At 37.1% G+C, this 12421-nt stretch overlaps 1 protein-coding gene across 4 annotated transcripts in view; it reads left to right on the top strand.

Moving 5' to 3' along the window:
* CLCN3 (chloride voltage-gated channel 3) overlaps positions 1 to 12421 on the top strand; it is a 61578-nt gene that overhangs the window by 4955 nt on the left and 44202 nt on the right. For all 4 annotated transcript variants that reach the window (XR_014317445.1, XR_014317446.1, XM_082759690.1 and 1 more), the window contains exon 2: positions 8713 to 8888. Coding sequence is in view for 2 of the 4 variants with exons in the window: in XM_082759690.1 (XP_082615816.1) it covers positions 8729 to 8888 (160 nt within the window). In the remaining 2 variants the exon portion in view is untranslated. The remainder of the gene's footprint in view (positions 1 to 8712; positions 8889 to 12421) is intronic.

The following is a 12421-nucleotide window of genomic DNA, read 5'->3' as shown; positions in this document are numbered from 1 at the left end:
GTTTCTTACCATTGTACACCTCAGCAGCTGGTTTTTCATTCACTTGCTTCAAGTTTGAAAATCGGTAGCAGGGAAGGGCAGGCATCCAGAGGAATAAGTACACAGGAACCACCAGGGGTCCCCACATGCTTTCTCATAAGTAGCAGTTGTATGCCTGTGCCGTGTTTTGGAGGACTCTGTACAATTTTGTCTTGATCTCAGGTGGTTTAGTGTGTTTATAAATGAATTGGAATTCTGTACGAAGAGTGACAAATCTGTGGTAGCTGCCATGGTCAAGGTGCTCAGCTGAACTGGGAATGGCAGTGCTTTTTCAGATGCCATTTGACAGTCCTGAAGTGTCATTTTGCCTCTCAAGAATTAATACTGTTCATGTACTTCTCGTTCTTCTGCAGTCAGTGCTCTGATACACTCTTTGTCTTGGCTCACATAGATTTTTTTTTTTTTTTTTCTGTGATGGCATCTGATTTCCTTTCTGTAAAAGTTTCTTTTACTTCCTTGAGTATTTTTAGATATTGGATATAAAAGCAAAACTATCTGAGAAGCACCTAACTCAGGTGTGACCCTGAGTTTACAAATCTCTGCACGTAGCTAAGGACTGCTGCATTTCTCTAAAAAGATGAAAATAGTATAAATACTTTCAGGGCTAATACTAAATGCAGGGCTTCTGGTAGTCCTGGTGTTGTGTAAAATCTCTGCTCTGTCTCTGGACCCCTCAGATAATTGCAACCTAAGTTCACATTCAGAAGGAACAAAATTCTATCAAACACCGTTGCCTTCCCTTTTCATCAAACAGAAAACAAATACCATGGTCAAAAACTTACCAGACAAATGTTATATTGTCTGCAACGGAAACCACAGTCAGAGTTCCTGCGCTTGAAAAATGAAGTATGGGTTTTACTCTTCAGTTGTCCTAATGACTTTTAGTATTGCTCTCATCTGAATGTGGTCACAAGAAGAACACGAGTGATGATTTTTTCTTCTAAGATGTCTCTCCAACTTTTCTTTCCTGGGGAGAATATCTTCAGTAGTAGGTACTGAACCGTTAGTTTAAAAAGTAATGCCATGGGAGGGCTTTGGAGCTAGTTAATCTCTAAGGTCCCTTCCAGCCCAAACTCTTCTATGACCTTACATGTATTTTAGGCTTGCACCACAGAGGCAGCTAAGAACACAGTGATTTGGTTGTGTGGTTGTTTTTTTTTTTTTTTTTTTTTTTGTTTGTTTGTTTGTTTGTTTGTTTTTTTCTTCCCACAACTTGGCTAATGATCAGTACTTGCCTGTGAAGCTTAAACTTTTGAGTTATATTTGCTTTTATATTTAGTTTCATACATAGATTTATTTTTTTTTTTAGTGTTTGTTTTTATTTAAAAAAAGAGAAGACCTCATTTAGCTGCTTATTACTCTGTCTGTGGGAGGTTACTATTTGGTTCTACTAGTGGAGATTTTTCTAATGCATCAGTAAATGAGATGAGATGAGTAAGTTTAAATCTGAGTTTTCAGCTAATTCAGCATTTTTTATTTGAAAGCAATTGAAGAGTATACACATCAGTAATTTGATTGTGAAAGAAGCAGTCCCTTCTATCAAGCAGGCTGAAGTCTTTGTGCCAGGTGGTAAAACTCTTCAGCTGTCCCATTTCTGGGTAGCTGCAGCCTTAGGGGTTGACATTTCAGAGTGGTGATGAAGTAGCTCTGAATTCTTTGTGCAAACCCAAGTCAATACACGCTTCATGTTTGGAATCATATGACTGGAAGCATGACTTCAGTATTCAGCCAGTACTCAAGCTGGCAGTTCTCAGTGTTTTTAAGCTGAGAAGATAAAAGGTGCTGTAAAATGAGTATTTATTATTGATAATGCTTTTGCGAAGATCAGATCCAGTGACGATACTCTGTACTGGTATGTATCAATAAAGTGGAAAAACTTTTTAGACTTGTTTTATTAAGCTTTCATAACTAAAGTGTTTGTAAAGCGTGCTAAGATTTAGTAGAATCTAGAAATCATGTTTTCTAGTTACAGTTAAAAAAAAAAAAAAAAAAAAGGTACTATATTCCTGCTTTACAAGTACTGTCTTTTTCATATTGTTTTGTCTCCACGTTTCTGTGCTTGTCCTTGCTTTCCTGTTTAAAGAACACTTGAGTTTGTGTCTTCTGCCATCAACGTGAGGTTTGTTCTAGAAATAGCTGTGGATTAAACTGCAACAAGCTCTCAATATGTATATTTTTGGAAATTGAGTTTTTCTCTTTTATTCCAAGAGTATCTGCTATATAAATTGAGCTAGAAGCTTTTTAATAACTCTATTTTATTTTTATTTTTTTTAACTAAAGTAACCTCAGTTAACTGACTGTACTCCTTTAACTTTATTTTTTATTTATTTATTTTTTTTAAGTATGACCAAAAATTTGAGAGGTCCTTTCTTACTACGTGGCTACGAGAGGAGCTGTCCTGATCCTGAGACTTTTTAAATTAGTTTCACGTTTTTTTTTTTTCTGAATGACGCTGTGAAAAATAATCATCTGTGTATTTGCTTTTGTAAAGTTGCTATGTGCATTCCCTAATTTTTAACAATTTGGCTTCTTGAGCATCTGTGAGGACTTCTTTCTCTGCTGACTTGAGGAAGTTCAGGATAACTGCTGTTTCTCTTGTCCTCCCTTCCATTTTGGGTTTGGAGTGTATGACTTCTGAGCCTTCCTGTTTGTGTATAAATAAATAGTTTGCTAGTTACATATATACATATATATTTATATATATGTAAAATACTTCAAAATTCCTCACAATTCATTCACCCTTCTCCAAAACTAAAGTTTGGAGGCTGAATGATGCTCTTATTTTGTTTACCTCTTTTTACATGACAGGCAACGTAAGTAAATGGACATTACGTATGCTGGATCTACAGTGGAAACGGGAATGTAATTTTGATGCTGATGAGGCTAAGGATAGAAGTATGAGCCCAGCTTAGCCTTTGTTTTAAAACTGTTGTAAAAGGTTTATTTCTGAACTATTTTTTTTTTCTGAAGGGTGCACTTATTTAAACAACAACAACAAAAAATGCAGATAGTGCAGTATTTTTAATAAATGCACTATGAAAAGTTTAGAATTCAGTATTCCAAGATGTTCTTGACTGCTTCAACCTTTTAGGCAGTTGTTTTGATATATACATATATATATATCTATGCATACACACACACACACACACATATGCTTTATGTTAATATTTGAATTTAAGTGTGGGCACCTGTCATACTGCTCTTTACCTGCTCTTGAAGTATAAAGGTTTTTTTTTCATCTCTCATTTTTTAAATATATTTAAAAGGATGTGTATAAAATTCCTGACTACTTCATATTAAATATGACTTCTGAATGCTGTTACCAGGTAAAACCTATTAAATCCTACTTTTCTTCCAAAAACTTTCAGCAAATGATTCCTATTGGTACCACTGCATTTCACCTACTCTAGAACATGTTCCTATATGTAAGGAAAGATCATATTCTATATTTTCATTTTATCTGCTTTTGTTTTATGTCTGCATAGCATTCTCACTGGGCACTGTCCTCATGTTAGTTTTGGAGGAATTTATGCATGAGTTCGGTCATATGACTGACTGCTGTTCAGCTCTTTGCTGTTTGTAATGAACAGAAAAAATAATTATTACAGTGAGTTGGGGGTTATCAGGATTCTTCCAAGTTTGGGAAAAAGCTCTTCTGTTAACAAGATCATTTTTCAACACTATGTGGTGTTTTATTGTTGATTCGTCTTCTTTTTTAAAAAAAAAAAAAAAAAAAAAAAAAAAAAAAAAGGAGCAGCTTTTTCTTTCAGCTATTTAAAGCAGGTTTGGAATCTAGCTTTGAGTTCTCACCCACCCCCTTCTACACGTCCCAGGACAGTAAAAAGTTAAAATGTCTTTTGTTTCTTGCCCTTTGAGATACAGAAAAGTGTTCTTATGTATTTATGGGGCAATAGAGCACATACCAGACATTTACAGATCATGCAAATTGCCTGACAACAACTGTCCTGTAAATCAGATTTTTTATTGTCCTGGTCCATCTTCTCCAGAGACACTTCAGTGCTCTGCAAGTGGTTCCCTCAGCTGACTCGCTTCTCTGCTTGACCTTTCCTTTGTAGGGCTTGAAAGATAAGCAGGATGTCTGATGTTTGAGGACAAGAAAATCGCCTGAGGTACTGAAGTGTATGGAAAACAAACAGCTTTATATGCTTTGTCGACTATACGTGTAGCTGTTTCTGTGCTGTTCCCCTTTACCAGTGTAGTTCCTGTCTGCGCTGTACTTAATTACAGTGTGTACAATTTGCTCTACCTGGATGCTCATTGCTCTCTTCCCTCTCGTTAGTTGTAGCAGGTGAGATACTGTTTTATTTTTTTAATGATTTTTTTTTTTAATAATTTTTTAAATTGTTTTACTGTCAGAGGCTTCTCTGTTAGCTTGCTTTGTAGAAGAGTTTTGATGGATCAGCACATCCTGGAAATATGCTAGTGTGACTGATTAGTTGCACCTTACACTCTTTTTGCAGAAGACTTGGGTATATGTGTGGGATTGAATTATTTGTTTCAAGAGCTCCCTGGTTATTGCTTAGATTTTCTTACTGTATTCTTACAGTGCATTATTTCTCTACTTTTCTTTTTTTCAAAGTCTGAAAGATTTTTGCGTCTGCTTTCTATGGTATGAACCATACTCTGTGTGAAAACTATGATGCTTCTTAAAAATGCTGAGTGGTGTTCTCATAAACCCTCTATCTTGCATTGTTACAGTAATCTAGGCTGAAAAAAAAAAAAGTTTTATTAAATACTTAGGGCAACCAGTAGTTGCTGGAAATCGGGCATGGTTTATCTTATTTGTTTTTTCAGGGTATGCTTCACTGGCATTCAGATATCTTGTTTTCCTGCTTGAAATTTCTCTTCAGTAACCCCATCTTTCTCCCACTTGCCCTTTAGTGCTGATTTGGATAAGGCAGGGAATCTGCAGGCTGAATCTGACCATATAAAACAGCAGGCTGTCTGGTTCATTGCCTCTGCTATGTTCTCCCTCTTTACAACTCTGTAAGCATTTGTGCAGGCTGCTGTGTGTAAATGCAGCCTTCCAGCATCCACAAAAGATAATCCCCACTGGCCTGGGTTGGGCACAAGTCTGGTTATCCTCTGGCAGTTGTAGCCACACAAAAACTCCCTGCTGGCTCCTCCTTCCCATTTTTATTGCTGTTCTCAGCAGTTGGCTTTGGAGGAGGAGCGTGCTTGCTCTGTCCACATCCTCTGCTTCCTTGGGCAAGGCAGACCTTCTGCATGTTACAACAGTATTTTAAGGTCACATGAGCTTTAAAATTGACTCTGACACTTAGCGTAACTCGAGGTGGTGCATCCCTAACTTTGTGTCCCAGTTTGTTAAACAAGCCCTTCTCTTAAAGGCACACAAGGAAATGTGTTGTGTGTTGACCTCAGCTGTCATCCCCACACTCTTAATTGCAGGTGGAGGTGGTGGGCAAGCCAGTGACTGACATGCTCTCAACAAGAAAAACTTCAGTCCTGTGTGAAGCTTATTGAGCTCTGACTTTCTGATGGCTTTCATTTTCCCACCTTTGCTGCATGCTGCTGGAAGGCAGTAATCTGTAACGCCATGTCAGATACAAAGCATTTCAGGTACCCACCTCAGGGAATACAGAGAATGAACGTACAACTCTTCAAATCTTGGTTAGGGTGCTCGGCAGGAGTGGTTTGGGTGTCACAGCTTCTGCTTGCTTGTTCAAGAGGTCAGTCTGCAGCAGGAGACACGGTATTTCAAAACGAGAGGAGAAGGCCTGTGATATCATGTCATGCCATGGAACTGAAGGCACGTGTGTGCCGGAGGAGTTGGCATGCAGGACTCCTCGTGGTATGCTTGGTCTGGCTCTGGGGCGTCTGTTGGTTTTGTCTGTCAGTTTCTGACTGATTGAATGCTCTAGTCTATTGTAGACCAGGTTCAAAGCATTTTCTGGGTTTTTGGAAGATTTAATAGCTGTAGTGCACTGCTCTGACATTTCTGCAAAGTTATTAAACAGACCTGCAAAAGGGGAGTTATGCCCCTTACTATGAATAGCAGGCTTGTGGTAAGATTAACTGAAGTTGTGGAGCTCAATATAAAGAAAATTTTATTTTTATATTTCATATTTTTATTATATTTATTTTAAATATATATATGAAAGAGACTTAAAATGTTCTTCTTTCATTGTGGAGAAAGGTGACAGTGCAGGGAGCACGTACGCGTCTAGCAAGTCCAAAAGCTCTCAGTTCAACTCTGCTGTATGTCTTCCATTATGACAGTACCCAACTGATCCAGGCAGAGTGATGTTAACAGAAGTTTCTGTAAGCATAATAGCAAAATAGTTGGACTGCTTATGATCTGACCTCTTCTGCAATGTTCTTTATGGGGTACCGTAAGGGAAGACCAAAATTACCGTATGACAACTTGTATCTATTGCATCATTCTAAGTGTAGCTTCTGAATAAATTATCACAATCTGATCTATTTTGGGGAAAATGGAGATGCTTCCAGGTGTAAGCAGATGTATTTTCAGTCAGGATCTGCTTCATCATATGATAGTGTGAAATTTTCTTGGCTGTCCATTAAGGAGTTTTTCTCAGTGCCTGTAAAATGGTAAGAAGAATCCTCACACAGGGATGAAAGAAATGTGTTTGAAGAGAAGGCATGTTTTAAATTGTAAATATTCTGACAATTTTTTTAAGGAAGTGAGAATGCTCAAACCAAAGGGATTTGTTTTGACCAATAGTAGATCTCTAGGGAAGAGTTTAAGAAGAGAATAAGCATATGCACTTCTCTCTTGGCCTCCAGTATTCCTACCAGAGCTTTTCATGTTTTTTGTTTTTCTTTTCCTATGATATTGTCTTCCATGTTACATCTTTCCAGACTGATGAGTCCTGATCCATTTTGCTGCCCTGTAGAAGTAAAGCTATTTTGTACTCTGTCATCATTGTGATCTTTTGTAACCTGTTTTAGCTCTTCTGTAGTCCTTTTGGTGGTATGAAGTTCTCTCCTGTACCTGATAGTACTTTGTATCCGATTAATGTGGGGACTGCTGGTGCATGTTGGGCTCTTCCTTGTAACTGTACCATTTCATTTGGGAATGGCAGTAGTCCCATCAGAACCCACAGGGTAAGTTAGGATTGGCTCTGTTGCCTCCCTCTCCTCCCTACCTGCAGTGTGACTCAATTCGTGGCTACCAGTAGAGAGTTCTATCTCATGTTATCACCCAGCTGCTCAGTGCTGACAGTTCCGTCTGCAGCTACCCTGCAAACTTTGTCACTTCACTTTTCACCTCTTTTCAGTAACTAGTTTGCTCTTTAGAGGACTAAGCTGTTTGCCAATAGGAGAAAGCTGTTTGACCTCTGCTAATAACTCTTGACATTGGCCAACCAGTTCAGCTCTACTTCACAAGGCTCAACAGCTGGGTAGATGAGGGAGATGGGAATTAGAAGTCCTATAATGTATTTTTAGAGCTGCCAGCTGGCTGGATGTTTATGGTGTGTATAGCCTTGTAGCAGTTACAGTGAATGGTTAGAGAATGTGATGATGAGCAGAGGAAACAGTGCATAAGGAGAAGATCTGGAGGGAGATGGAAGGCCATCTCCTTTGTTTGGAGGGAATGAAATTTTATTATTGCTGAAAAGGTACATGATGCTTTAGTGTCATGTACTGCATGTGAATATAAAATATTTTGTAAAAATGATACGGTCATTGCCAAAATGGTCTTAATTATAAACTCCCCTGCCAATTATATCTTTTTTGGGAAAACAATACTAGAAAATGTTCAGATTTTTGGAAAGGCAGGAGCCTAATAGCTCTTAATTAGGTGGGGTGATTGAAATAGATGCTTTTCAAGCATCCAACTGAGTGAAAATAGTGTGCTCAGGAAGCTATGGGATAAAGATTGAACCTCATTCATACCTCCCCATTACTGTTGCAAGTCCGACTTAGTGTAGAAATTGGTGAAGGGAAAGCCTTGTCTTCCAAGATAAGAGCATGGAATCAGCGTGTGGTCACAGCATACCCCTTTGTCCCACCCTGATCATGAAGTAATTGCTATGGGTTTTCACTTTGCAAGGCAAAGGAGGAATATGTCTTGGTCTGTGAAAGTCCTGGTGTGTTCAGTCTTCTGCAGAACTTGCTACCAAATGTGCAAAACCATCTGCTGCCTTTTCCCAATTATGTACAAAGGTATATATGTATGGGTTTTGAAAGCTTTACATAGACAGAAGATTCTGAATGGTTTTCCACTTGAATATTTTTGCTTTTCTCTGCAAAAGAATATGAACAATTGTGTTCAAGGGACTACAATTTCAGAGTGAAACAGATGTATTTCAAAAATACTATGACTAATGATTCTCACTTTTTAATCTAAAAATTGACTGGATTTTGTACCAGCTCCATGGTGCAGTGCCCATTTATATGTACTGGGTATGTGCATTCCAACCACATTTACTGAAAGTAAAATACTTTTATGATGATATCATTAAAACAAGGAGATCCCAAGAAAGAGCATGACGAAGCATCATCCAATTAAATATCATAGGACTTGTGTAAAATGTTCTGTATAATATTCTGTATTACTGCTATGTTTTTTTAACTTTTAGTACTGTGATCTTAATACTGTTTTATGTTTCATGTAAACTTATCAATTGTTTGTGTTTTCAAATATAATTCATTTTCTTTATGCAGGTTATAAAGCAGCTAAATGGAGTCTGAGCAGCTGTTTCATAGAGGCTACTATCGAAACAGTTACAACAGTATAACTAGTGCAAGCAGCGATGAGGAGCTTTTAGATGGAGCAGGTGTAATTATGGACTTTCAGACGTCTGAAGATGACAATCTCTTGGATGGTGATGCATCAATTGGTAAGTTAAATTTATCTTTAAAATTTCTATGGGTTGTGTATGGTTTTAGTTTTTTAAATAAACAAAACTAGTCCTTTTTCATAACAACTTAAAATTTCCCTTTAACTGTTCTGTCCTCCAAAAGGATGCTTTAGAATTGAAACTAGTTGAGAATTTTCCTGTGTGCTTGCCTCACAGTTGCATTGTATGGGATAACTTCTCATATGAGGCAGACAGTAACTTCTGTCAAATGACAAACTTGCTGTCAAGTAAGGGAAAGATGATTATTCTACAGCTGTTTTTTCTTAGCTGTATTAGGATTTCTGAAGTCTTATGGTCTTCAATGTTCCCTTTGTGCAGAAATCAACAGTCTTCTATAATTGTTACCTCTAGAGAAAAAATCTGTTTTCTGTTAGATTTGGCTTCAAATCTGTAAAACCTGACAAGCAGGGGTGATGTTAGGAGCAGTGCAAAATGTCGAGACTTGAATTTTTGACTAGGTGAAAAGTTGCAAAGAGAAGAGCACTGGAAAAAACATACAAGTAGTACAAAGAAAGAAGAACTGGGAAGCTCTCCCTCCATTTTCTTCATAAATGAAGTAGTTAATGGAGTGAAAGCTTTAATGTTGTCTTAACAATGGTCAAAGAGCAGAACAGAAAGGAAGGAAAGGAAGTAATTTCTAATTAACATAGTAAACTTTGTTAAATACATACTCTTGTCATTTCCTCTTGTTTTGTGTAAAATTGAACTCAGTCTCTTGTTTTTTTTTTTTTTTATCACCCTTTCCTCTCCCGTTAACATTCAGTTGTCTTCCTGCCATGCACTTCCTTCATGCACTTTCCCCTTTGCCACACTTAGCACTCAGATGGTGCCATTATAATGGATAGTTGTCGTATTGTTATAAGCATCCTTTCCATGTATCTTCCTTTCATATCATCAGACATGTCTTGTTATTCAGTTATTCAGCTTGTATGCTGATACAGGTATTAAAAGCCCAGATACCCTCAATGTACATAAAAATTGTTTCTGCAGAATTACTTAGAGAACATCAGCATTAGGAAGTCCAGTACTTGGTAGTTAGGAAATTAAATGAACAATTGTTTTTCATGGGCACTATATTTCTGAATATCTGGCTTTATTAAAAAAAAAAAAAAAAAGCCTTGCTTGTCTAACACAATACTTGTAACCTATATTAAAAGTCTGAAGCTACTGTGGTTATTGTTTATATAAATCCTCTCCATCACTTCAAGCTTTAATGAGAAATGCAGTTTGCAGTAAAATAAATAGTTTTAGCCAGTATTCTGCCTCTTGCTTGCTGTGAAATGATATCCATAAATTTAGCTAGACAAGTGAGGTGGTTTTGTTTGTACTGCCAAAAGCAATGCTAATTGTTGCACATGCCAGTAGTTCCTATTGCATGGTGATGGTGAAGTGGTAGAACATGCATTGAAACACATATGTTGTTGTTCCCGCACCCCCAGCCTGAAATTTTTGCTAATGGCATGTCTGCTTGCCACAACTCCAATCACCTCAGTAAGAGGTTGCAGTAGTAATAAACACTATGACTTTATCGAAATGAATGATGATTTATGCATGGAAAATAGAGCAAATCATAATACATGTCTTAGACAGAATCTGTTGTCAATTTTCTTTTCAAGGTGGTAAGAATATACCTCCCCAAAAAGTTCTAAATAAAGGCAGGAAGTGAGTATTTGTGTTAGTCATTCTTTAGGTTTTTATGTATGTGAGGTGGTTCTTTTGTGTGTGTTTAATTCAGCAAATCTCATTGAGAAGACCAAACAAGCACTTTCTTGATGGCCTCCACGTGCCCTTTTTTTTTTTTTTTTTTTTTATTGTTCTGTTACTGAATTAGCAGCAATTGTATTATTATTATTATCTTTTTAAATACTCTTGTCCTGTAATTTTCTCTTTATTAACATGGTGATGCACTCATTCTGTTGATTGTAAGTACAGGTAAGCACATTACTAGACATTAGGTCTAGTACTGTGCTTTAGCTTGTTGAGCCATATTTAGACATATGGAAGAATTTGTGAACTTGGTTTCTTCACAAGGTGTAGAAAGTGGCAATATAATATATCTGCACCTAAAATGATTGTGGAAGAAATGTAATTAAATTGATAGCTGCGTTGCTACAAAAAGTAAACCTAGAATACAGATGAGCTTGAAGCACAGATCTGAATTTATCCAATCCAGAGAAGTTACTGTAGGCAATAGTGTTCATCATAAATTTTCCGTTTATGTAATAGAATACAAAATGATACATTTTTTTAAAATCAAATCTGTGCAATGAGGGGAAGTAATGGATTAAGAAATTCTTTTTAATCTAATGATAATTGAACCATAAACTGCACATATAACATGCAGAGGAAAAGCTAACATGGAATTCGCAAACAGTCGTCATCGTTGTTGTCCCCCATTCAGAGGACAGTAAATTAACAGAGTAAGTCTGCTCGTTTCAGTAGCCTTGGTAGGTCATTTAGCTGTCAGGACAGTGGTTCTCTCAAGCCTGCACAGTACTGCCATTCACATTACCAGTCATACTTAAGTACTTAACTGAGCCTTACAAAGCCATTGAGGCTATTACTCAATGGTGAATATGCCTTCTGTTGAAAGCATGTGGAAACGGGTCGATATTGGGGAATAACATTAATGACACAGCCTACTTGTTTCATGTGGGAAATTCCTGTCTGTTATGTGGGCCAAAACAAGAGAACATGAACTGGAATCAGCCTTCTGAAAGGCTTAACACCTAGACATTGTAGGTACTTTTACTATTTAGTTGATGGAGATGTGCCTTTCATTTAGCGTCGCCTCTCATCTGCAATTTGAATGTTTTTTTGTGGTTCCGTGTGGGAGATTGACCATTAATGATTTACAACAATCCTATTTCTTCTAACATCATCTGAAAGTGTGCATGATATCTATTTTTCACTGTTTCATCTGAGAAGAATACAGAAGTTGTCTATATATAGTACTACTGTACATGTCGGTATGTATAGTAATCATTTATCATAATTACATGCATAATTAATCATAAGATTGTTATGTTCTCCAGTGGCTGGTACCTTTGCATAAATTTCAGACTTAGCGGCAGCATTATGGCAAACACGTAGGCATCATGAAACGTGTTGTTTGAGTGTAGTGCATTTTAACGTGTTGAGTTGATATGCACATGGAGGCTTGGATGACTTACACCATAGCCCTGGCTAGAAGGGATACTGCCTGTCAGCTTTGATCAGAACTTGCTTTTATTGCTCAGCAAAATGATTATCTCGGTAGCAGTCAAGTTAATGTTTTACCTCATTAAACTACTGTTTAATGAGAAATATGGTGATGTTATACAGGTAGTAGAAATATCTGACTTCTTATTGGGAGGAAATCTTACCAATGCTAATATGTGCTGTGTATTTCCATGTATGCAGTCCTTTTATTTTTTAATGAAAGAAAATGCAGATCATTGCCATGATGATCTGTGTGTTTTACTTTTAGACTCTTTGGTAGCTTCTTGTTAGGTCGATTTAAACACTTCATA

The sequence above is a fragment of the Aythya marila genome (genome assembly GCF_965140915.1).
Source record: "Aythya marila genome assembly, chromosome: 4".
In the NCBI taxonomy this organism is placed as follows: Eukaryota; Metazoa; Chordata; class Aves; order Anseriformes; family Anatidae; genus Aythya; species Aythya marila.
The sequence above is the reverse complement of the archived record's forward strand: the minus strand, read 5'-3'. Positions and strand labels throughout refer to the sequence as shown.